Source organism: Nipponia nippon, unplaced genomic scaffold (genome assembly GCF_047370975.1).
Source record: "Nipponia nippon isolate SJK-2023a ecotype South Korea unplaced genomic scaffold, ASM4737097v1 scaffold_32, whole genome shotgun sequence".
Lineage (NCBI taxonomy): Eukaryota > Metazoa > Chordata > Aves > Pelecaniformes > Threskiornithidae > Nipponia > Nipponia nippon.
Window position 1 is genome coordinate 1,985,564 of NW_028262350.1, and position 24,058 is coordinate 2,009,621.

At 63.8% G+C, this 24,058-nt stretch overlaps 2 protein-coding genes across 6 annotated transcripts; both read right to left on the minus strand.

The window, feature by feature from the left end:
* Positions 1 to 138: 138 nt before the first annotated feature.
* RAPGEFL1 (Rap guanine nucleotide exchange factor like 1) lies at positions 139 to 7,567 on the minus strand. Of its 2 annotated transcripts, XM_087770172.1 has the most exons (15): positions 7,118 to 7,567; positions 4,869 to 4,947; positions 4,195 to 4,345; positions 4,027 to 4,124; positions 3,607 to 3,719; positions 3,278 to 3,445; positions 3,100 to 3,197; positions 2,832 to 2,954; positions 2,573 to 2,751; positions 2,417 to 2,507; positions 2,262 to 2,312; positions 1,917 to 2,004; positions 1,756 to 1,820; positions 1,376 to 1,430; positions 139 to 384 (listed from the first exon to the last, which is right to left on the minus strand). In XM_087770172.1, the coding sequence occupies exons 1-15, from the start codon at positions 7,518 to 7,520 to the stop codon at positions 260 to 262; spliced, it is 1,887 nt and encodes a 628-aa protein (XP_087626298.1). In that variant the 5' UTR covers positions 7,521 to 7,567; the 3' UTR covers positions 139 to 259. The 2 variants fall into 2 exon arrangements, with proteins under 2 accessions (XP_087626298.1, XP_087626297.1); XM_087770171.1 differs by lacking the exon at positions 7,118 to 7,567 and having other exon boundaries at positions 4,869 to 5,911.
* A 4,237-nt stretch (positions 7,568 to 11,804) lies between these two features.
* On the minus strand, positions 11,805 to 23,880 carry CASC3 (CASC3 exon junction complex subunit). Of its 4 annotated transcripts, none has more exons than XM_087770246.1 (14): positions 23,572 to 23,880; positions 22,454 to 22,481; positions 22,061 to 22,098; positions 20,209 to 20,367; positions 19,970 to 20,121; positions 19,343 to 19,519; positions 18,417 to 19,111; positions 16,573 to 16,637; positions 16,212 to 16,326; positions 15,512 to 15,610; positions 14,527 to 14,741; positions 13,195 to 13,317; positions 12,968 to 13,031; positions 11,805 to 12,266 (listed from the first exon to the last, which is right to left on the minus strand). In XM_087770246.1, the coding sequence occupies exons 1-13, from the start codon at positions 23,827 to 23,829 to the stop codon at positions 12,996 to 12,998; spliced, it is 2,160 nt and encodes a 719-aa protein (XP_087626372.1). In that variant the 5' UTR covers positions 23,830 to 23,880; the 3' UTR covers positions 11,805 to 12,266; positions 12,968 to 12,995. The 4 variants fall into 4 exon arrangements, with proteins under 4 accessions (XP_087626372.1, XP_087626371.1, XP_087626370.1 ...); XM_087770245.1 differs by having other exon boundaries at positions 12,968 to 13,044; XM_087770244.1 differs by lacking the exon at positions 12,968 to 13,031.
* Positions 23,881 to 24,058: the final 178 nt, after the last annotated feature.

Consider the following 24,058-nt stretch of genomic DNA (forward strand, 5'->3'; position numbering starts at 1 on the left):
TACAATTGCGGACAGCGGCTCGGTACAAAATATACACGTCTGGGGGGCGGGGCGGGGGGGCACGTACAAAAATAGAGGGGGGGTCCCTGCACCCCGGCCGGGGGGGGGGGCAGCGGGGTGCCAGGGGGTGGGGGGGGGGATGCGCCCGGGGTCCCCAAATCTGCCCCCCCCCCCCCAAGGCCCCTGGCCAAAGTGCGTCAGTGCTGGGGGGCCGGGCCCCCCGGGCGGGGTGGGGGTCCCCGGGGCGGGCCCCCCGCCCTCACTGGCTGCCGGGCTCCAGCTTGTAGGAGAGCTCGAAGAGGAGGTTCTGGTTGTCGATGACCCGCAGCTGCCGCACGTAGGCCTTGGTCTGCAGCTGGCTGGGGGAGGCCTCCAGCTCCAGGCCTGGGGGGGCGTCAGTGCCGGGGGGGCGCAGCGGCACCCGCCCGGGCCCCGAGGGGGAGGCGGGGACGGGGATAGGGGGAGGGAGGGATGCCGGGATGCGGGGATGAAAGGGTGGAGATGGAGGGATGGGGATGGAGGGATGTGGGGATGGGGAGGGAGGGATGAAAGGATGCAGGGATGGGGATATGGGGAGGGAGGGATGCAGGGATGGGGAGGGAGGGATGGGGATGGGGATATGGGGATGGGGAGGGAGGGATGGGGATGGGGATATGGGGATGGGGAGGGAGGGATGGGGATATGGGGAGGGAGGGATGCAGGGATGGGGAGGGAGGGATGGGGATATGGGGAGGGAGGGATGCAGGGATGGGGAGGGAGGAATGAAAGGATGCAGGGATGGGGATGGAGATGGAGGGATGCGGGGATGGGGATGGGGATATGGGGATGGGGAGGGAGGGATGGGGATATGAAGATGGAGGGATGCGGGGATGGGGAGGGAGGGATGGGGATATGGGGAGGGAGGGATGCGGGGATGCAGGGATGGGGATGGAGATGGAGGGATGGGGATGCGGGGATGAAAGGATGGAGGGATGGCAATGGAGGGATGGGCATGGAGGGATGAAAGGGTGGGGATATGAGGATGGAGGGATGCAGGGATGGGGATGCGGGGATGAAAGGATGCAGGGGCGGGGATGCAGGGATGAAAGGGTGGGGATATGAGGATGGAGGGATGCAGGGATGAAGGGATGAGGATGAAAGGATGGAGGGATGCGTGGATGGGGATGCAGGGACGGAGGGATGCAGGGATACGGATGCGGGGATGGCAGGATGGGGATGGAGGTCTAGACACATCCCCGTCCCACAGGGCCAGCACCAGGGGTGCGGGGCCACGCACCCCCCCCGCCCCGCAGGGTCAGTCCCCTCCCGCAGCGCTGGCCCCTCGCCCCTGCCCGGCCGGGGCTGTGGGGGTCCCGGTCCCCCACTCCGTACTCACAGAGCGGGCGGCTCCGGTACTTGCGGATGGTCCTCACTTTCTCGGCGATGCAGTGCTGGTGCAGAGAGCACCCCCCCCGTCAGCCCCGAGTCCCACGGGACCCTGCCTGTCCCCCCCAGGGACCACCTACCCCCAGGACCCTGGAGATTGTCCCCCTCCGGGACCCTGCTGCACCCCCTGGGGCATCCCCATCACCAGGGACCCCCCCCCAGGGATCCTATTCCGCACCCTGGGGACCCCGCACCCCCCAGGGCCCCCCACCCCACCGCAGGGACAGGAGGCCCCAGCCCCTCGGTGGGCTCCCCCCTCCCTGGCCTCACCCCGGGGGTCCCTCAGCCACGTCCCCCCATCCCAGCAGCCCCCCAGCGAGGGGCACCCACCAGCTTCTCCACGTTGACCAGCCCGTCCAGGAGGGTCTTGCTGCCTTCATGCAGGAAGGTCAGATCTGGGGGTGAATGGGGGGTGAGGGGGGGTCCCATGGGGCAGCAGCGGGACCTTGGCCCACCGTGGGGTGCGGGCAGCCCCCGTGCCCCCCTCACACCTTTGAGGATGAGCGGCACGAAGGGGATGAGGGGGGGTTTCATCTTGGCCAGCACCTCCCGGTAGGTCTTGTGGTTCCTGCAGGGGTCCTGGCGGGGGGAACGGGGGGTCAGGGCTGGCGGGGGTGGCTCCCCATGGGTGCCAGCACCCTGCCTGGCCTGCCCCGGGCCCCCCTGCCATGCTGGCTGCCATAGGCACAGGGCTGTGGACATTGTTGGTGGCCTGGGGGGAGGGGGGGGCAAGGACACACCAGGACGGTGTGGGAACGTCCCCTGCCCTCCCCAAATACCCCGTGGGGTGCCTGGGGGCTCCCCCACCACCCGCGGGGGGCCCGGGCGCCTCTCACCGTCAGGTTCTCAAACTTCCGAAACAGGTTCTTGAATTTCCCCGGGAGCTTCTGCAAGACAAGACCCGAGGGGGGCCATCAGCACCTGGGGTGGGGTCCGGCAGCACCCAGGGTGGGATCTGGGAGCACCCGGGGGGGTCCGGGGCACCCCTTACCTCCCAGGTGAGGCGCAGGCGGCTGATGGCGGCGTTGTTGAGCCCGATGATGATGGCGTAGAAGGAGAGCATGTCCTGGTTCTGCTTACATCTGGGGTGGGGAGAGGGTGAGGGGCGGGCGGGGGACCCCCCCAGACCCCCCGGCCCCGCACTCACATGGCGGCGATCTTGATGAGCTTCTTGAGGAGGTGGGCGCGCTTGCCCAGCGACTCACAGAGCAGCAGCTCGGTGCCCACCCAGTGCTGCACCTCGCTGCACCGCTGCAGCAGCAGCTCCAGGTTGGCCGTCTCCCGCCGGCCCCGCTCCCCGTGGAACACGTAATCCACGAACTCCAGCTGCCGGGGGGGACGCACGCACATTGTCAGGGCCCCCCTGCCACAGCGCAGCCCCCTCCAGCCCCTGGCCACCCCCCCACCTCATGGATGCAGCGGAAGAGCTCCCAGTGGAAGGCGGTGAGGTGGTTGGCGATCTCCTCCGGCTCCGCGCGGTGGATCTCCGTGTCCCCCGGCACCACCTGGATCTCCTCAGGCAGCGGCACCTGCGAGGGGACGTGGGAACGGGGATGCTCGGAGGGTGTTTGAGCACGAGGGTCCCGCAGGAGGGTCCCCCCTCTTCTGCCCCAGGGGTCACCGCGGCCCCAGGGCTCGGCAGATGGGGGGTCCCCGGCACGGCGCGGCGCTCACCAGGGAGTCGAAGGTGTCCCTGGTGCAGGCGAAGAGGTGGCTGTTGATGCCCAGGGTGGTGAAGACGCACTCCTCGCTGGGCTGCAGCACCGCTTTCTCTGCGGGCAGAGTGCAGGCAGGGGGTCAGCTCCAGCCGGACCCCCACCCCTGCCTGCAACCCCCCCAGCTCTGCGGGCACCTCCGGACGAGGCCATGGTGACGAGGATGAGGGCGTCCTCGCGGGCGCTCTGCTCCTCCGAGTACTGCAGCTTCTCGGTGACGGAGGTCAGGATGTCCTGCACCGAGGCCGAGAGGCGGCTGCGGATGGTGACGTACGAGTGGTCGGGCATGTACACGCGGCAGAAAACTGGGGAGAGGGGGGATGTCAGGGCCACGTCGGACCCCGCGCACCTCCCTGGGGCACTCCGGAGCCCCGACTGGGGAAGCTGAGGCACAGAGCAGGCACGGCCCCTTGCAGCGGCCGGCGGGCCAGGGAGGGGACCCCAGCACCCGGCCATGGTCACTCACTCTCGTCGGAGCCCCGGAAAGCCACCCGCGTCTGCAGGCAGGAGTCGATGCGGCGGAAATGCCTGAACAGTGGCTTCACCTGCTTGTTCGGGGGGGGCGTCTCGTCGGCCACCCTGCGGCACCGACGCGGGGTCAGGCAGGGGCCCCGGCACGGCCAGCACCCTTGGGTGCTGCACCCCGAGCCCTGCCAGGGTGCTCTGCCAGAGCAGGGGGCCAGAGCCCCCCCACGGGTCCTTGCTCGTTACCAAGGGGCTGCTGCTGACCACCCCAGCTCCTGGGCATCCCCAAGGACCACAACTCCTTGTCCCTCCCAGGGACCCCCTGACCCCCAGGATGCCCCGTCCCCTCTGGGGACCCCCTGCCCTGACCCTGGGACCCCCCTGCCCTCCCTGGGGCCCCCCTGCCCTCCCCTCCCCTCACTTGAGCTCCACGGTCTCCACGAGCTGGTGCAGCTTGAGGATCTCGTCCTCCAGGTCGTGGTAGAGGGACGTGTCCTTCATGATGAGCAGGTAGAGCTCCTGGGGGGCGAGAGGGGCTCAGGGCGGGGGGCTGCAGGGGGCTGGGGGGTCACGGGAGGGGGGCACCCACCTTGATCACCTTCCCGGCGCTCTCCTCCTCCTGCAGCAGCCCCTTGTAGGTCTCGAGGAAATGCAGCAGCACGGCCAGCACTGCCCGCTTGCGCCGCAGCCCGGCCCCCTCCTCCCAGCGCGGCGGGGGGCTGCCCGCCGCCAGCACGAAGGTGGCACCGTCAAGGAGGTGCCACGGCAAGGAGGGACCCCGGCCGCCCGCGGGCACCCCTGTGCCCCGGGCACCCCTTGTGACTGTCTTTGTGCCCACCTCGCTGGCACCCCGCTGCCCACCTTGCACCCAAACCCCTGCCCCCCTCACGGCACCCCAATTCCCTCCTTGCTGCTGCCATGTGCCCCCCCACAGCACCCTGCTGCCCTCCTCCTTGCCACCCCATGCCCACCCTTGTGCCGCCCTCATGGCGCTCTCGTACCCACCCGCACGCCCACCCTGATGCCCTCCTGGCTGCACCCTCACATTCACCCTTGGGCCACCCTCATGCCCTCCCCGTGCCCAACCTCGCACCCCTCCCCATGGCAACCTTGCGCCCACCCTCCCGCCACCTTCACGGCACCCTTGTGCCCACCATTACTGCACCCCGGTGCCCTGCCTGTGCCCAACCTCGGACCCCTCCCCATTGCACCCTCATGGCACCCCAGCGCCCGCCCGCTGCCCCCCGTGCCCCCCAAGGATATTGCTGGTGCAGCTGCTGCAGGAAGCGTTCGGTGGGCAGGAAGAGCGAGTGTGTGAGCACGATGTCATCCAGCAGCGATTCTGGGGGAGACGGGGGGCAGGCGTAGGCACCCCACCCTGTGCAGCCCCCCGCCGACACCCCCCGCAGGCCCCGCACCCGGCGGAGCGGACGGCCGAGGGGAGCGATGCTAATTCCCAGGGTGACACCGGGAGACGCTGAGCCCCACGCCAAGCCCCCCCACGCCCGGCGCTGACTCACGGACCCGCTCCCAGCCCCGCGGGGCAGCCGGGTCCCGGGAGGAGCGTGGCGTGGGGGCAGAGGCGCCGGCAGGGCAGGACCTGAGCCGCGACGCCCTGGCACACCCGCCTGCCCCGGCGAGAGCCCAGCTGCGGCCAAACCGGGACGCGGCTCAGGGCAATGGGGACACTGAGGCAGGTGGCAGCAGCGACGATTCGGGCAGCCGCGCTCAGGGCCGGTGCTGGGGGAGCCGGTGCCGGCAGTCGGGCTCTTCGGGCCAGCACGGGCAGCACCGGCCCTGGGGAGGGCGTTTTGGCATGGCACAGCTGAGTGAGCCAAGGGGCCGATGCTGGCGGCGGTGCCCGTCAGCGGCAGCACCCAGCCACCACCGCGACCTTTGGACGAGGCACCGCTCCCTCGCCCAGCCCCGGAGCAACCCTCGAGCCTGGGCCCTGAGCGGGTCCCTGGCCGGAGGGGTGCCCAGGGGGCTGTGCCCGTGTGCCCCAGGGATGCCACGGCTGTACCAGGGACCCCGGTGTCCCCAAAGAGGCCCACAGGACCTGACGCTACAGGAGGGGCTGTGCCGAGCATCCCCCCGGCCACCCTGCAGGCCCTGGCCCCATTAACCCGGCCACGGATCTGTGCCGAGCCAGGGCTGAGGCTCCCCCGGCACCACCGCGCCGGGGCACGGCGCCTGCAGGGGACGAGCTGCTGCCAAAAGCGGGACACGGCAGTCTGGGGCACGGCTGGACCCACGGCCCCCCAGCCTGGCCCCCCAGCGCTGCAGGGCCGGTGCCCCACATCCAGTCTCCTGCACCCATGTCGGGGCGGGCAGGGGTACCGGCAGCGTGGGGGTGCCCCCGGGGTAGGTACACGGCCCCCAGCTCCCCCAGCCCCCCCTGCCCCGGGCCCAGCCCCCTCCCGGGCTCTGCCTGGGGGGCGGAAGGGGTTGAACACCCCATCCCCGCAGGCTGCAGTCCCCTCCTGCCCTGCCTCAGTTTCCCCCTCCCTCTGCAGCACCCATACCGTTCCCCGGAGCCACAGGGACGGCTTTCCCGCCCCGGGAGAGCCTGGCTGGTGGGAGCCCTCGAACCCCGGCGCTGGCTCCTGCCCCCCCCGGGCACCGCAGGGCTGGGCCTGGCAGCGTGTTGGTGCAGGCAGGGCCTGGTGCTGCCAGTCCCATCTCGCTCCTACCCGAAAGGCTCCCTCGCGTCGGTGAGCCCCACCCCGGGGGTGGCATGGGGCTGGCAGCAGGTTGGGGTGCCCCACCACCCCCCGGGTGCCCCCCAGCCCCACACCCCGGTGGCCGAGCGGGATCGGCCGGAGCAGGGATCCCCACGGCGCGGGAGCACTCCCAGCCCGCCTGCACCCAGCCTGGCTCCCACCCAGCTCCACGCACCCAAAACCACCCCGGCACCTCGGCACGGGGACCCGCGGCTGGACGGCATCGCGGGCACCGGGAAGCCTGTGCCGGAGGGAAGGGGTGTCCACCCGCCCCCCGCGCCCGGGCCAGTTTTAGCACCGGGAAAATGTTAAAGATTAACTGGGAGGCTGATGGCTCTGCGTGGCATGGCAGCAGCCGGTGCCCGGCCAACCTTGGCCTCCGCCAGGCCTGGCACTGCGGCCGAGCTCGCTGCCACGCTGAGCCCCCGGCCCCGCTGTCCCCTTGCTCTGCCGCAGCGGGGGCCAGGCAGCGATGCCCCGCGGGACCCCTGCCCGCCCCGCTGCCACGGGCGCCCCAGGCCGGTGGGGACCCGGCCTGACCTTGCCACCCCGACCGGGCACCCGCCTGCGCCCTGCGCGGTGCCATCCACCTCGCCGGGCACCCGCCGTCTCCCACCCCGGCGTCTCCCACCCCGGCCCCCCCTCCTGCTGCCGCATCCCCCATCGCAGCTCCCGGCCGCGCTCCCCGCAGCCCCCCACCCCCCCCCCCCGCCGGTGCCCGCAGCCCCCCCCCCCCCCCCGCCCCGGGGGCCCCGCAGCGATCGCCCCGCCGGCCCCGACCCGCGGTACCTGCTCCGCAGCCCCGGCCGTGCGCGCCGCCCGCCGGCAGCCGCTCCAGCAGCGCGGCCAGGAGCCGCTCCGGGGGCGCGGGAGCGGCGGGGCCGCAGCCGCAGCAGCAGCGGGCGGCGGGCGGCGGCTCGGGGCTCGGCGGCTCCCGGTCCCGGTCGCGGTCGCCGCCCGGGGACGGCTCCTCGGGGGAGCGGAGCGGCGCCTCGGGCGGCCGCAGCTCCAGCCAGCGGCCCTCGCCGCCCGGCTGCGGCCCCGCCGGTCCCGCCGGTTCCTCGGGGGAGGCGGGCGGGCGCGACAGGCTCTGCCGCCGCGGCCCCGCTCCCGGTGCCGGTACCGGTGCGGCGGCGGGGCGGGCGGGCAGGTGCGAGCCCGGCTTCTTCAGCAACTTCTCCAGCGGCTTCATGGCCGCCCGGGCGCGGCGGCGGCGGCGGCGGCTCAGGGGGCCATGGGCGGCGGCGGCGGCGGCGGCGGCTCCGGTCGGGCTCGGGCCCCGGCGCCGCTCCCCGCCCGCCCCGCGCCTGCAGCGCGCCGCGCCCCGCCGCGGCCGGCGGAACCGCCGCCAGCGCCCGCCCCGCCCCGCCCCGCCGCCGCCCCCGGCACCTGCCCGCCCCCGCCCGCCGCCGCACCGGCACCGGAGAGCGGGGACCGCGGGCGGACCCGTCCCGGGGCTGCGGTGGCAGCGGGGCGCAGCAGCGACGGTCGCGCAGCGGGACACGGCGGTGCCCCCCCCCCCCGGCAGCCCCGCACGGGTGATGCCCTGCGCAGCCCCGCGCCCCCCCCGCGGCGGGGACACGGCCACGCAGAGGGGACGCGGTGGCAGAGCCCCCGCCGCCGCCCAGCCTGGCGGGGGGGGACACCACACCCTGTCACCCTTCCCGCCGTCACGCCGCCATCGCACACCACGACGGAGGGACGCGGTCTCGCGCCCGTGTCACGCCCCGACGCCCCGTCCCCCCGCACGCCCGCGCAGACCCCCACGCCAGCCCGGCACCCTGGCAGCCCTGGGGCGCACGGGACCGTCCCCCCCGCCACGCTGTCCCTCCCCGGCGGCCCCTGCGCGGGGGCCACGTCCTCAGGTGCGGGGTGACCCAGCCCAGCTCCCCGCACCCCGTCGCAGCGTGGGAAAGGGCCGGGGGTGGGTGCAGGACCCCCCACTCCGGCATGGGCACCCCCTGAGGCCGGGGCCACCCTGCAGGCAGGGCCGGGCAGGTCAGGGCAGCTGCCTGCCCCCCGCACTGCCTGCCAGGCCGGGAACAGGCCCTGCCGGGCTGGCAAGCCGGGGCAGGTGCCGGGGCAGGGCAGGGTGGGACGTGGCGCCCGCCCAGGGCAGAGCCGCCGCGGCCCCTGCCTGCTGGGTGCCGAGCACCCGCCGTGCCCGGGGCCCCGCTGCCCTTGGCCCACCGCGAGCAGCTGGGGAGGTGTCGGGGCCGGGACCCGCTCTGCGCCCCTCCGGCGGTGACAGCAACGGGGGGACAGACCCCATGGACCCCCACCATCGCCATCTCCCAGGGTTCACTCCCTGCAAACCCGCGGCCCAGCGACGGCCCCAGGGTGGGATGGTGGCAGCGGCCGGGGGGACACGGCGGGTGAGGCCATAGCCCCCGCCACACCTGGGCAGGCGCAGCCGGGTGGGTTGGGGAGGGATGGAGGGACGGTGTGGGGAGGGCCGGGGGTCCCGGCAGCTCCCGCTTTGTTCCCGCTTCGCCTCCACCCAGCAGTTGCTTGGCAACTCCATCCGTGCAGCCGCGGGAAAGCAGCAAAACGCGTCCCCGCGTCCCCATCCCCAGCTGCACGGGGACCCGAGGGGATGGTGCAGCACGGCACGGCCCCCCTCCGCCCCATGGCACCGCCACCCACCCCGCTGCCCCCCCCATCCCACCCGACACCCCGAAACGCTCCCACTCAGCCGAGCTCCTCCGTCCCCTCCGCCCGGGGCGGCCGGACCAGGGTCCCCCGTCCGGGGCGCGAGCAGTGCCGCTGGCCGAGCTGTGGCTGCACGGAGAGGGGCTTCGCCTGACAGCAGAGGCTGGAGGAGGCAAGAGGGGAAACTGAGGCACAGAGAGGCCGTAGGAGCTGGCAGCAGCAGGGCTGCAGCCGGGAGGGACCCAGAGCATCGTGCCGAGCCGCGGGCCACGCTCGCCCCTGGGAAACATGCCCCAGATCCGTACCCGTCGGCTCGGCCCAGCTCCTCTCCCCAGGCTCGGCACGGACGGGGGCATTGCTGGCGCAGAGCGAGCTATTAGCTTAATTAATTTGCTGTTATTTCTCCTAACGAGCTGGGATCTGGAGCAGGCGCTTCCCTCCCAAAGCCTGCGCCTCCATTTGCAGCCGCCTTGCGTTCCCCCGCCCCGGCAGCCGAGCAGGGGGTGCGAAGCCTCCAGGCACCGCTCAAAACAGAGCTTGTGTAGGAGGGAAAAATTACAGCGAGGGAAAAATCCCTCCCCGAGCCAGCGCCTTAACCCACTTCCCGGCTGCAGCGCTGGGAGAGGGGATCTCGGCATTCGGGGAAGGGGAGAGCCCGTAGGCGAGGGGCTTCTCACCCGGCAGCTTCCCCGCGAGGTCGCTGCGATGGCCCGCAATAGCCCCTGGGCCAGGCTCAGCCCTGAGCCCTCTGCCAGGGAGGGAAACTGAGGCAGGGACGCTGGGGAGGGAAGGAGCTGAGGTCCCCCTGCCCCCCTAAGCCACCGTCCCACCGTGGCGCTGCCAGGCCCTGCATCCTTCCCCCTGCCCGCGCTTTCCCCCAGCCCCAGGCAAGCCGGGGCCGGCTGCAGGAGGGCAGAGCCCGCGGCGGCGCTCCCTCGGTACCCCTGCGATCGGGGTGTACCGTGAGGGCGCAGGAGCGGGGTACGTGCCACCCACCCCTCCCCGTTTGCCGTGGGAAGCTGGGCCATGGGCCAGAGGGAGGCTGCGGCGGAGATGCCGAGGCGGAGGGAGGCAGCGCGGTGCAGAAGTGCGCAGGCGGCAGCTCCCGCACCACCTACACACCAGTTGTTCTTTCCTCTGCGAGCGAGCGAGGCTGCGGAGAGGAGAGGGCTCGATTCTGCGCCGAGCCCCGCTGCCCGGGCAGAGCCGGGCTCGGGGACCAGCTGCAGCTGCTCCCCAGGGATGCCGGCACGGGAGCGAGGGCGGCTGGCGCCGGCTGCAGAGGAGCCGCTCTTCCAGTCCCACCAGGAAAGGGGAGAGCGGCTCCCGGCGCGCGGCCGAGCTTCCCGGCAGCGTGGTGGAAGGGACGCCGGTCCTCCCGGGGAAGCGCACGCTGGCCCTGCAGGTCTCAGCCCGAGGAAAGGAGACGGAGAGCCGGCTACTTTCTAAAACGTATTCTCATCCACGTGCCGGTACAATGCTGTTACAAATGTGCACTCCTAAGGGACAGGAATCCAAATAAAGAAAACCAAAAATCCATCACAGTGTTGTAAGGTCCAGGACTTCAGTCACACAACCGAGATGTTAACGACACATTTCAGCCTTAAGGCAGAGAAACAGTTACATTTAAACCAGAAGGGATTTCTGCTTTTAAAATGTCGCTTTGACATCTGAAATTAGGTACAAAAGGTCATCGAGTTACAGACAACAAACAAAGGAGGTATTTCTGCCGGAGAGCCGGGCATGCAGGAGATCTCGAGCAGAGAACGGGCAGGTGGGCCGCCGGGCACCCCTCCCTCGCCGCAGATGGGGACGCGGAGGCCAAGCCGCCGCTTGCTCGGCGCGGCGCCGTCCCCCCTCTCGCCGAGCGGCCTGCGCCAGCAGCTGGCACTTCCCCGCGCTGCCCCAGCACGTGCTCGGGGCGAGCGGCAGGAATCGGCAGCCTGCCTTGCCAAGTTTCCTAATGCAATTTGCAAACGGCTGCAAGGACACGGCCAAGCCCGAGCGTGACTGGGAGCCGGAGCCGCGCCGCTCCTGCGGCGGTGCCGGCGGGATGCGTGCTGCAGAGAGGCGGCGCGGCACTGCGGGTGAGCCGGCCGGGCCCGGCTTGGCACACTCGGCGCTGCGGTGCCAGCGGCTCCAGCAGATCGGCCTCCGAATCCTAACGGGGGAAACAAGGCTGCCGCGGTCCCCGGGGGAACGCCGCTTTACGTGGTGGCAGGTGCAGGGCTGAGGCGCTTCCTCCCGGGGACGGGAGCCCAGGCTGGATGCGTCGGGGCGGGTTACAACACCCCCTTCCACTTCCACAGCAGCAACACCCAAGCGCTAGGAGCAAATCCCTCCTCTGCTTGCCCTGTCGAGCTGGTTTGTCTGCTGGCAGGGCTGTTCTGGCAGCGGCGAGGTGCCTGGACGCCCATAAAGCTCCCTCTCTGCCGCTGCTTTGGCAGAGGTGCAGGAGGCGGTGGAAATCGCCCCCCGCTCTGTGCTGGCGGCAGCGGGGGAAGGGGTTTGCCCTGTGCCCGTGCACGCGGATTCCCGTCTGATGCGAGCTGAGAGCTTGCACACACACGGACAGAAACACAAGTTACCAACGGGGCTCGTTTGGAAAAAGAAACAGGAGGAGCTTCTAAATTAAGTGGTGACTGCACAGCCAGCGCGTTCCTGACAGACTCCTGTCGCTCAGCTGCCCCTCCTATGCTTAAACAATGGCAGAAATAAACTTGCTAATTTAAAAAGAGAATTGAAATGAAGAATTAACTTATCAGCTGTCTCCACGGGGGGCAGGGGATCTTACGGTCGGGTTAGCCAGACAAACAAATTCAAAATACCCAAAAGAAACAAATCAGCTTTACTGAAGGAGCTGGTTCATTTCTTAAATAAAAACAGAGACCACAATCAAGCCAGTCGAGTTTAACATCCTAGAGAGGGAAAAGGGCAGACGTTTAGTAAAAGAGAGAAGTTGCGAGAACTTGTGGCCAAGGACCGACTCCGGGGGTTGATTCTTCGGTGACCTCTGTGCCCCAGCGAGGGAGAGGGAAGGAGGGCAGATCAGCAGCGGCGAGATGGTTTTCGGGAGGGCACCGGTAAAACCAGAGAGGGAAGGTGCCTGGCCCTGAGCACAAGACGGTGCAGCTTATTTCATCCCGCTGCCTCACCTACGCACAGGGAAGGAGCCTTTCCCGAGAAGGAGCTTTCTCCTTGCTGAGGTGCCAAGTCTGGCGTTGGGATTCCCACGGCCGCATCCCTACGTGTTGCTCCTCTCCTTTGACTTTTCACCTTTGCTGTCCTGGGGGGGGGAAGAGGAAAGAGAAGCAGAGGCTTAGGCTGCCCCAGCACAAACGCCATGCGGGGCTTGCAGTGCAATTGCCAGGGTCCTGCGAGCAAACACCCTCCACACCTGGGTGCCAAAACGCGACCACCGCCCGCCCACGCCTCCGGCTTCCTCCGTGCCCGCTTTGGGCACAACCAGCTCCCTTTGGCCAAGCTCTCCTTGTGGTTAAACGTTTTTCCATCACAAGGCCTTTCAAAGGGCACCTCGATCAGATGATCTCGCAGTGGATTTACAAACGCTGCATGTTTCCCAGCCCTCTACCGCGCCGCACGCCGCCTCCCCGTGTACGGGGAAACAACCGGCACATGCCTGCCCGCGTCCGGGCTTGCCATGATTCGGGCTCGCCACAATTCGGGCTCGCTCAGCTCCCATACGCCAAGCAAGGTATTAAAAAGGAAACCAAACCCACACGTGGCACTCTGGCGTGCACACACACGCACAGCTCACAGCACTGGAGTGAGAAAACCGTTCCCAGCGCAGAGAAACAGCTCTCATCTCTGGAAAGCCTTTAAGTCTGCTGCCTGAGTTACCTACTGCTAAGGTCTCAACATTTATTCTTCCAGAGAAATCACTGCCTGCTAGCTTAGGACTGGATTTTTTTGTTCTCTACCCTGAGCAAATAAAAAAAAAAAAGCAAGAGTCAACTTCGGACTTACTTTTTACGTGGGTTTAGTTTTAAAGTATTTAGAAACTCAAATTAACTGGAGCCCTGCTTACCACCTGCAACGAGAAGCTGAGGTTTGGGACATGTCAAAGATTAGGCAGTTTAAGATTTCCTTGGAACAACGTATTTTTTGGATGGGAGAGGGAGACTGCAGCATCACGCACACCCCAACAGCACAGCATCCATCACGTGCGCAGACTCACGCCAAGGGGACGGTACCTCGGGAGGCGGTGGCTTGATAGTCACAGGCTGCGACGTCCTTCGAGGTGGAGAAGGCTTGGGCTGCACTTGCTGCTGGACAGTGTTGTAGTACGTGACCCCTCCGTACACCTGGGACTGGGCCTGCATTCCCCAGAGAGCAGAAGGGTCAGCGCTCTTCACCGTGAGGGGCAAAGAAAGCCGCATCCCCTATGAGAGCACCGCGTGTCTCGGCCAGCCTTGACGGCACACAACTGGGCTGCGAAAAGATGCCACCACCTAGCACCGAGGGTGCGTAGCCACAGGGGGATGAGGGTTGATTTGTGCTGTGCCCCCCAAGGCCACGAGGAGCAGCATTTACAACTCCCGGAGGACCCTCGCCTACCCCTGCCCCTTTCCGGGGCCTCTCTGCTCTCGGCAGGGTGGGCAGGTACAGGCTGCAGCAACCCGCAGCCACGCCGGACCGAGATTTGCAGCAGATGGGTTTCCTCTGCCCCGCAGAGTTCCCCAACTGCCACGTAACGTCTGTGCTTTGCAACAGCAGCAGCTACCGTTTTTCCGTGTGGACAAGGCAGGTAACAGTTCCCCTTCACACCAAGATGGCCTCCAGCTGCCCGCAGGCTCGGGATCTGCCCCAAAAGCAGGCTGATTCCTTGCCGGGGCAGCTGGGATCAGCCCAGGGCAGCAGGGAAGGTCAGAGAGGTTGCAGGGCTCGGGGAGCGTGCACATCTCTAGCCTGCCACTGCGTGTCAGCCGTGTGCCGCTCGCACGGTGGCCGCAGGGAGATGCAGGTTCGTCATCACGATGCCCGCAGAGATCTGCCCACAGAGATCTGCCTCCTCACTGCCCAGCAGCTACTGCGGACACAGAAGTCGGACATGGAGCGGAAAAAGCCAGCCCTGTGCTGGTCACACCAAGGGCTTTCCCGGCCGGCGCCAAAGAACAGCACCAGTCAGCCTCCTGCCTCCACCTCAAACAGAAAGGACTTCCAAAGCGATTTTCAAGGTGTCCTTGGTTTAGCACGGACCTGGAGGGGACACAACGGTTCACAGGTGGGCTGTTTCCCTGTTCCGCAGGGGAAGATCTAGATTCTGAGATCCACCAAAACAGGCATTTCATCCACTAGACCCTAAATCCACAGCAGCTGCACGGCAGCCATGGGAGTCGTCCTTTTCAGTTACCCACCCCAAGCAGAGAGAGGGATGACAGTGAAAAACGTCCCACCACGGAGCAGCCCAGCTGCTCCACATCCTCTCCCAGGAAGCCTCAGAGAATATACCCACACACCACAGGATCCCATCTGCTCTTGACGGCTCCTGCTCGGGACGGAGACGCGCAGCGCAGCTGGCTTACCTGCGTGTTGGAATAGAGATGCGGAGGAGGCGGAGGGGGTAGCGCTCCTGGGGGGTAGGGGTAGCCAGGATTCCCAAAATTCATGACTCCAGGAGGGGAGAAGTAAGTTGGTGCAAGCAGCTGCTGCGGCGGGGGCTGGCCCGGGGGCATGGAGACTGGCGGAGGGTACAGCCCAGGGTTTGCCATGGGGGCTGGCGTCTGGTGGGGATGTAAACCTGGGAAGCGATAAAAATAAGCTGAACGTGATGTCACGCGTAAAGCCAGCGCGTCCCACGGAGGGCTGGGGCTGCTACGATGCCAGCAGGTCAGCACGGCTGCGCCTTCCCCACTGCAGCAGGACGGAGAAGCGCTTTGCTGAAAGGCCTTTCCTGCAGCCACGAGACCTCGGCTCCTGCGCTGGGGAGGGGAAAAAGGAAGCGCTCCTCAGCCCAGCAGAGCACGGCTCCCTCCCCAATGCCGGGGTCCTGATTCACTGGAACCAGACACAGCCCTGGTCAGCACACCCACTTCAGGAAACGGTTTTTGTGGACAAGATAGAGAACATGCCAATTCAACAGTTCTCATTTCTGCTTTTCTTTTCTGATCTACAAGCAGCAGGGACTGAAGAACCAGCTTAGCACAACAGCTGGCAGAGCCAAGCGCCCCGCTGAAGGGGAAGCGGCTCAGCCAGGAGGGTCTGCACAAAACCTGCAGACGTCCAGCTAGAGGCTGCCAAAACATTCAGATCATCTCGGTGCTGCACTGGCTGCAAGGGCCAGAAACGTCTATTTTTATTTCCTTAAAATTTATATTGATCCAGCCTCGGTGCATGAGGGAAGCAGATCTCTTCCATGTTGTAGAAATAAGGAAAATGGATTCCCCCCAGCGACAGAGGCTGTGCGAAACCAGAGTTATCTGCTCCCCAGCACAGGCTGAGCCGCCCCAGGGCACAACCGCAACGTCAGTGCCAGCTGCCCCGCGCCCCACTGGGGAGCTGGTTCCTCACCTGGATGAGGGAGGTGCATTTCTGGCTGTACGATCATCCCTTGGGGCGGCAGCGGGGCCGGGTTCTCGCTGTGGGTGTAGATTGGTCCCTGGAATTGTACTGCAAGACACAAGAGTTGGTAAGGAAAAGCTCCACCGAATTTTATTCTACTGCAGCAAGCCAGCTACCATTACAACAGCTGAATGCAGTGCTGCAAGCTACGTTCCCATCGGCGCATGCAGTCTACCAGGCTTGCAGATGCTACGTACTCCCAACAGAAACGCCTCCTACTCCCTTTGCAAAGCAGGAGAATACTCAGGGAATTTCTTCTCCAACACTTTAAGGGCTGGACTAAATTCCTAATCTAGCCTCAGTCTTGTTTTGTACTTCTCCCCGCTCTTAAATGTCAAAGACATTGCTCTGATTTCAAGTTAATTTTAAATCCTAATTCTCATGAAGAAAAGCAGCGTCCTAGAGAACCCTTGCAGAGGGAGGGGAGGCGGCAACCCTGATTGTATCGCAGTGGGTTTAAACACCAACCAGGGAGGCTCAGAGCAGCTTTTTAGTTACCGTACGAGACGACGCAGTGATGCTATTTACCGAGGAAAGGGAAGACAAAGCCCCCGGTCTGCCCGACCCTAACGGGAGCAGGGGGACTCCTGCTCCAGCTGCTCAGGTCTGAACCCACACGGAAGCGCAGGAGCGGGAGGGAAACACTCACGTGGGTCGTAGTAGTGCCCTTCCATGATGCTGATGTGCATGGGGGGGGTCGGCTCCGGCACTGGCGGTCTCTGCCGCTGCGACGAGTAGCGTTTCACGCGGCCCCCCTGCACCGCCTGAAAGAATCCAAAGGGACCGGCGAGGGTCAGGAGCCCTCCCTCCAGCGAGAGAGCACCGACCCGCTCCCCCGCCAGCCCCTGCAAACCTCTATCTGGGTCACACAGCAAAAACTACGAACACCCACAAAAGGGAAAGGCTGAGGTGTCACAGGCAGCCTCTAATTACTACAACCCAGAAACAAATAAACGCTGGGCTTCCGCGCTTCTAAAAGCAAGAGTCACACTCCATGCAACATGCTTTACCATTTCCTCCATCCTGTTAAACTGAGGCGGTGGCCCAGTTCCCACGTGCATATGGTTAGGAATACCTGAGGAAGAAAGAAACTGGTTATTATGGTTTGCGTTTGTTCCCAGTAAAGAGCCACCTCACCCGCTGAGGGCGCTGCCAGGAGGTGCCCGTCGCTGGCAGAACGAGCGCCGGCAGCCTGGGGACGTTACCGTACTATAAACAGGCACGGCTCTTGCTTTCGTGGTGAGAAACCTTTTCCAACAACTTCATCTCTTAGGTTACAATTCTAAATGTTTCAGTACGAATGAGAAGCTGTTGTGCCAGTGTACAATCATCCACACTGCTCAACACCTTTTAAATCTTGCTAAAAAAAATCCTCAGCTTGAAATCCAGGTCCTGATCTAAGCTCTGTTCCTGCAGAGACAAGGACTTCAGAGCAGAAACAAGGATCCATGTGGGCCTGGGTAAGCCGCAGTTTAAACCTTCCACAGGGCGTAACCGCTTTTATCATGGGCTCCCTTTAATCCAAACAACAAAGTTACAACGCACATTTAAAACCACAGTGCCAAACTGATCACAGGCGATTCCAGGGGAGCAAAAGTGGGCAAAACAAACACTGGAAGTGCCTGCGGATCACTGTTATTGCAAACAGACGCACAGGCCTATGTGCTGTACGTACAGAACGACCCGACGGCTGGCTCATCCCGCCAAATGCCTCCCAGAATTGACTCCTACCTTCTCTGCTAGGAAAAACCAAAGGGACAGTAGAGCAATACGTCCTTCTTACAGACAGAAAGCGGTCTCCTACCTGCAGTCTAGAGCTGTCTCATGGCAAATTTGTGAAGACGCTTTATTTTTAAGCATAAAAAAAAAAAAAGCGTACATAATCTCAGCTGCAAATCATGGCACTTTTGAACTCATTCCACTGGCACGTTTAAAGCCCGTCTACTTGCACCTGCAGCCGAGACCAAGGGTCTGTTCACACAAAGATTTTACCAGTCACATCAGTGCAAGAAGACTTATGGTTTCATGACCTAAACCTCAAGAGATGCTTATGAAAGCAGCAAGTCGCTTTCTTCTCCTTGCTCCAGTTTTATTTCCCTCAGGAAGGACTCTAACACTCCCCAGAAAAAGACACTAATTCTGCAAAGAGATAATTATACCTGAATGACCTCTCATGTAGATGCTCAACTAGAGCTCAGTCCTTAGCTCGCAGGGGGTAACTCTGCCAAATATCCCTCCCTCGGCCATCCCGTCTGGTGCTGCGAACAGAGCAGCTTCCTCCTACCAGGCACAAATGGATTTGCCAATCCCAGTCAGGCCTTAGCTAGTGGCAACCCAATCTCAATGCTAGGAAATAAGCTGATAAAGAGAGGAAAGTTCCTCCTGCTCCTAGCAGGTCGTTACAGGAGCCCAATTATTCATTACCCTTACCTGCCAACTGAGCACAACGCTCCTTATCTCCCGAACTCTGACTCCTGCTGCAGTAGCCGGTCTCACCGTGATTCATACTGCACGAAGTCCCTGCTGCCTGTTCCACACACAGGCCTTCAGCTTTACTGAACCCTCCCCATTCTCAACACAAAACAGGGCAGAGAGAGGGAAAGGATCTAATTTTATGTCCTTCCCAGCCCTAATTCAATTAACTTGCACCAGAACGTTTAATTTCCCCTTCTTCTGTTCTGTTTTGTCCCCTCTAACCACCTCCACTGCGCTTTCTCGCAGCACGCATTTCCATCACAGACCTATGCTGAGACCGGACTAAGGCAGAGACAATTCAGCTCTGACCGACTACACGAATGCGGAATTGCATTTGGCTGGAGCCGCAGTGGAAAACCGACAGGCTGCACCCACTTACCCCTCAGCTCCCGGGGCGGTATGAACTGAGACTGCCCCGGCGTCCAGTTCTGCTCAGTGAGATTCATTTGGGTCATCTCTTGCTCGAGTCCATCCAAGCTGGATTCTACCGGCGACTCCCAGTTACTGCTCTTGGCCGGCGGGGGGGACGTCTCGGCTTGCACAGGTTTTGGAGGCACAGGAGTCAGCCCTTCCGAAGCGGGCACCTCATCTGCCAGCTTCCCCGCATCCCCAGCTTTGATTCTGGTCCTTCTTGCCCGGGAATAAGACTTCTTTTCAATTGGTCTGTCTGGCGGTGGCTGTGCAGCATCGGCAGCCGTGGCTTGGTTTTCCAAAGCAACCTCCTCCTTCGCAGGGCTGCTGTGGACATGTGCCGCTTCCATCTCGGGTGACTTGTCCCTCGGCGGGGTTTGCTCCCCACGCTTTGCTCGATAGTTGCTCTCCTGTTTCACTTGCTCGCCGTTACGAGACAGATGCTGGACGCTTGCTTCCGAAGCTCGGTAGCTTGGACGGGTCTCTTTGTAGCCCCCCATCCTCGGGTAGTTCCTAGGCGGGGGCATCCTCCCTATACCCGCAGAGCTCCTGTTGGTGAACGTTCGCGGGGGAACTGAAGTGCTGTCTCCGCCTTGGTGCCTCGGGGGCTTATTTGGCCTCTCGTTGGACCAGTTTGGGTCTCGCTGAGGAGGACTCCCAAACCTGAGGGAGAAAGATAGTACAAACGACTGGAAAGAAATCCCTGGGTGAGAGGTGCTGCTGTGCCAGGGAAGCCCTCTCCTGTACGCAGCACGCAGAACTCCCAGGACCAAGGTCCCGCCCCAGGGCCAAAGCCAACAACAGGACTTCAGACCTGTCATTTGAAGCGCCTGGCACAAAGGCGGAGGTTTCCCTCCGGGACGAGCCAGGCTCTAGTTTGACTTTGCTGCTCACCTCGGTTTGCGCATCCTCCTCGGCTTGATGTCATCGGGGTTGTGAGCCGACCTGATGTCATAGCCATAAAGCGCAATCAGCTCCTGCCTGGTCTTGGGGGCCTGCTCGTCCTCCCGGAATTTGTCATGCTCCCAGCGGCCCTCATCCTTCCACAGCTTCCGCTGACGACCCTTCGGCCTGGAACAGTTACACAGGGAGGACCAAGAGGTTGTTGCAAAGCCAAGGAGATGTGGCAGCTTCAGCCAGCCCCACACACGGAGAGCGAGCATTTCTAGGGCAGGCTGCGCACAGGAGACAGCGTCTCTCCTTCCTCCCGCTCTTCCTGCCCAGCAGCTGCTGGTCTACCCATTGCTATTTCTGAAAAGCAGCAAGAAGGGTCACTGCTCACTGGCAAGATGCTTTCCTTGTGGCTTATTTTGCACCACCCTCACTCTCTCCTTCAAAACAAAGAGCCAAAACATCCTGGCAGAACCCCGCAAGCAGATGACTGAAGCACAGACAAATCCTCCTTGCTGATGCCTTCCCAGCGCTTCACACCAAAGCAAGGAGCTGTGCTGCCAAATGCTGGCCTGGGAGTTGGCCTCACCCTCCCAGAGAGAGGCAGACACGTGGGGGACGCTCACATACCTGACCTCCTCCTCCTGCGTCTGCCCTCGGAGGTCGTGCTCGAAGAAGAGCCCCTTGCGCGGGATGTAAGCGGGGTTCTTCCGATCCTCATCATCATCCAGGTGCTTGGGAACTTTTTTCCCAACTTTATTCTCAACAGGTTCAGTGCTCTCCTGTCAAAATCAGACAGCTCTTACCACTGCAGCAGTCCCTCTGCGAGAAGCCCCCTGCGGCCCAGAGAACGCATGTTTAACACCTACCTGCCCGTCCCCGCTTTGCCTCTCACCAGTTACAGCACCTTTGGAGTCAGGTTTCTCATCCCCTTTCTCTGCTTTTGCCGCTGACTCACAGGAATCATTACTATCCTGCTTCAGTTCCACTTTGGCACCTTCTTCCTCGCTGTAATCCTCTTCCTCTGCCTGAAAGAGCCCCAGTTACTCAAACATGCACCTCTAGCAACAGGTCCCCCAGGAATTTCCCCATGCAAGTCCCCAAATCTGGAGTTAGCTCCCTGTTCCAGTTGTTAGAGACCTGACTCTTTCAAAGCAGAGGATTAGCTCTCAAGGTCCTTGTATTTTTACGGAAAAAGCAAAGACTAAACCCGACACCTCTCCCCACCAACTCCCACCAGCGACATCAGATCCAACCGTCAGGCTTTCTAGAACAGAGCCGGGACCAGCTCCCCCCCAAAGGCACAGCCTCTCACCGCTCTGAAAGGAAAGGGCTCGTGCAAGCCAGGGAGACCAGCGAACGAGGGCCCTCAGACCGTCCCTTCCTTCCCACACTGAGGGCCCGGATCCAGCCAGCGCCGCGTTTCCAAATTCCCTGGAGTTACTCAGCTGACTCACTCGGAGCACTCTGCTCACAGGAGCGTGACCTCGTTTCACCCTCCAGGAGCCTGCAAGCCTTGCTTAGGCTGGAACTGACACTAAAAATAGCTCTGTGTGATTAACAAAAAGACTGCTCTATTTTTCTCTTTCAACACAGTGTATTTGCACATCAACTGCTCCTTTTGTTTACGCTGGGGAAACCCAGAAGTGGCATTATTTTTAGGCACAGGAACAGAGTCATCCTGGCGTGTCAGGGATGCAATACCCCCCCGTGCTCCAACAGCCCAGCGCGCACCAGTGCTGCTCCGCTTCTACGTGCGCTGAGCCTCCGCGCGGGTTTCCAGGCTTGAAGAGCTGCCGTGCGGTGAGCCTTACCCTCCGCGTGCCACCTCTACAGCCCGCTGCGCCCCCTCCTCACTAACGGCAGAGATTAATTCACAAATTAACGGCCCCTACGAGCTTCGATTTCATCTGCCTTGCCGTTTTGCGTTTTCTCTAACTGCTGCACCCCTCAAGATCCCTGAAACAGCTGTCTCCAGAGAAGGGTTTTCACTAGAAAATCTTCATTGTAATCATTAGAAACCAGAACTTCCCTAAAACTCCTCGAGATGTTAAACTTACAGTTCTGAACTAAAAATCCAGGGAAACCTACAGCCACAGGCCCAGGGGGTCTCTGCAGGCGAGGCAGGATTTTCTCGGCACACACCCAGCGCAGAGCTGCCAGCGCTCTCAGGGTGCGTTACCCCTCCAGCTGCTGCATGCAGAAGACAGGGATGCCTGCCTGGGATGCTTCCAACCCAGCAATTATTTTTTTAATTGCAACTAATTAAGACACAACCAGCATCCTACACTTCCTTCCACACCCTTCTTGGCCATCCTTGGCAAATCCTGCTCCCAGTATCCAACGTCTGAGGAGCCAGGTATTCTTTTCCCCCCATATGTACTGGCCCTACGTCCATCCCGCAGCAGCGCAGGCGGCTTCTCGACAGGGCTGGGCCCAGCGCCGTGGGCTGTACGTGAGGGAACTGCCTGGCGAGGGGCTCGGGCCAGGAGAGACCGTTTTCCTCTGCAGCGGCGATGACTACGCCGCAGCACTGCTCACTCCGAGTCTCCGCACGGCTGGTGCGAAGCGCGCGAGCTGGTATCTCGAGACAAAGGCAATCGCTACTGACGGGGTCAGCGGAAGAGAATGAAGGACGCAAACCGGGTTTTGTGCTAAAATTATGCGAGATGCAGTCACTCGGCAGAACCCTTTAAACACCAGGACAGAGACTCCTCTTACCTCCGAGTCTTCGGCGCTTTCGTAATCTGAGAGTACAGCTGCGAGGGAGAAAAAGGAGTTTGGTGTCAGGGCAGAAACAGAGACACAGCTTCTCTCCGAGCGCAACACGCCGCGCTGCCGGCGACCGCTGGCAAGCACACACCGAACAGTCCCACCGAGGGGAAGTCAGAGGACAGCACCAAAGCGTCCCTGATGAATACCATCGCTAGCTCGCACAGGAAGAAGCAAGGGCGAGTTTGGGGCGCGCTGTCCCTGCACCCCCCATTTGCCTGATATTACGAGGTAATATTCGGGATGACGACCACCGCAGGGCTACTGGAAAAGGCATTTTGTCCGGTTTTTACTTTTTGCACGCAGACAGAACTTGCAGCGCCAGAGAGAGTTGTTACTCACCGTCTCCTTCAATGCCATCCTCGCTTTCCTGCGGAGAGAGGGAGAGAAAGGTGCGTTAGCGGAGGATAAGGTCAGCATCCTACGATCCCAGACACAATTACAGCAAGGTTTGGCCCTGGTCCTGTCGCATCCGCCCTTGGAAGTTCAGCTTCAGCGACCGAGAAAGAAAAAACAAATTCAGGACTCCCGGTACCTTTCTCTAAGATCCCTCTAGAGTGAGCTACGCCGGGGGAACGCAGCTCAAGAAAAAAAGCACAAACTGTGTTAACTGCTGGGGGTCTTTGGAGCGAAAAGAGCAACATCGACAGACACGCCAGGCTCCCCTCCCTCGATAACGGAGGGCCAGACAGCTAACTCAGGAAAGGAGAAGAGGATTACTTAAAGCAGGAGCCCAGGAATAACGAACAGATGCCGAGCGGGACCGAGCTCAGGCAGACATCTGCTAGAGACTCCGGGGACAGAAACACAACCCTGCGCCCGAGAAAAGACGCTGGATGAAGCTGAGTAAGTTTTGGGTAAAAGAACAGACTGATGGAACTGCAGTAAAAACAAGCTCAGATCAAAAATAAAGCCAGTCAACGCATTAACGAGATAAGCCCAAACACCAAAAACAACGAGGAGAAACACGCTGCGGTTCGGGAGGACTTGAAATAACCGGTGCTATCAACCCACGGCAGGACAAAATCACACCCGGCTGTACGCTGCCAGAGGAGAACTGCAGAGGTGGGGGACAGCAGCGCCACAAACGCCCCAGAAAAGGTTTTCAATGCCCTCGCTTAAAAATAAAAGGCTGGTAGGAGGTGATGAAGAGTGGAAGAGGCCGGGCTGGGCTGCAAACCCACCCGCCTGCCCGCGCCCCGCTGCGGGGACCCCAGGCCGGGGTCCGGGAGGCCAAGGCAGGGGAGCTGGCACCGGGGGAACCCCCTGCCCGGCGCTGGGGGCCCGCAGAGCCCAACCCGCCCCCGCTCCCCCCCCCCCCGGCGGGACCCAGCCCGGTTCCCCCCATTCCCCACCCTGGTGCTCCCGCAGCTCCCCGGCCGCCCCCAGGCCCCGGCCCCGAGCCCCCCCGGCCCCCCCTCAGTCCCCGGGCCCCCGAGCCCCCCCGGCCCCGCACTCACACACTCGGACTCGGGCGCGCTCTTGGCCGCCCCCCCGGCGGCGCTCTCGGCCCCGCGGCCCCGCGGCCCAGCGCTGAGGGCCCCGGCGGCTCCCCGCGGCGGGCGGTGGGACGGCCGGGGGGAAGCGGAGCCGGAACCGGAGCCGGAGCCCGAACGGGAGCGGGCGGCGCTGGCGGCCGAGTCGGCGCTGTCGGAGGCGGCCGAGTCCGAGTCGTCCTCGCTGTCCTGCGAGGCGCGCTGCCGCCGCCGGTCCGCCATCTTGGGCAGCCGCAGGGGCGGGCGGCGGCGCGGGGCACCACGGGACGGACTACACCTCCCGGCGGCCCCCGCGGCCGGCACCGCCGCCGTCCCGGCAGCCCCTGCGGCAGGGGGAAGGGGCCGCTCCTTCCCTCCCCGCCCGCCTCTCTCCCCCGGCAGGGGGCAGGCGCGCGCCGGGCAAGGCGCCCGACGTCACAGCGCGGATGGCGTCACGGCGGCGGAAATGACG

Bases quoted from the DNA above. Each gene is read 5' to 3' on its own strand.
- CASC3 (XM_087770244.1), bottom strand. From the start codon at position 23,829: ATGGCGGACCGGCGGCGGCAGCGCGCCTCGCAGGACAGCGAGGACGAC. The intron at 22,482-23,571 runs GTGAGTGCGGGG...CTCTCTCCGCAG, and splicing joins GCGCGCCCGAGTCCGAGTGT to GAAAGCGAGGATGGCATTGA. The intron at 15,611-16,211 runs GTGAGTGTTTCC...TGTGTCTTGCAG, and splicing joins AGGGCACTACTACGACCCAC to TACAATTCCAGGGACCAATC.
- RAPGEFL1 (XM_087770171.1), bottom strand. From the start codon at position 5,695: ATGCTCGGCACAGCCCCTCCTGTAGCGTCAGGTCCTGTGGGCCTCTTT. The intron at 3,446-3,606 runs GTGAGTGACCAT...CCCTCTCCCCAG, and splicing joins TTTCCGGGGCTCCGACGAGA to TTTTCTGCCGCGTGTACATG. The intron at 2,508-2,572 runs GTGAGTGCGGGG...TCCCCACCCCAG, and splicing joins CTCATCAAGATCGCCGCCAT to ATGTAAGCAGAACCAGGACA.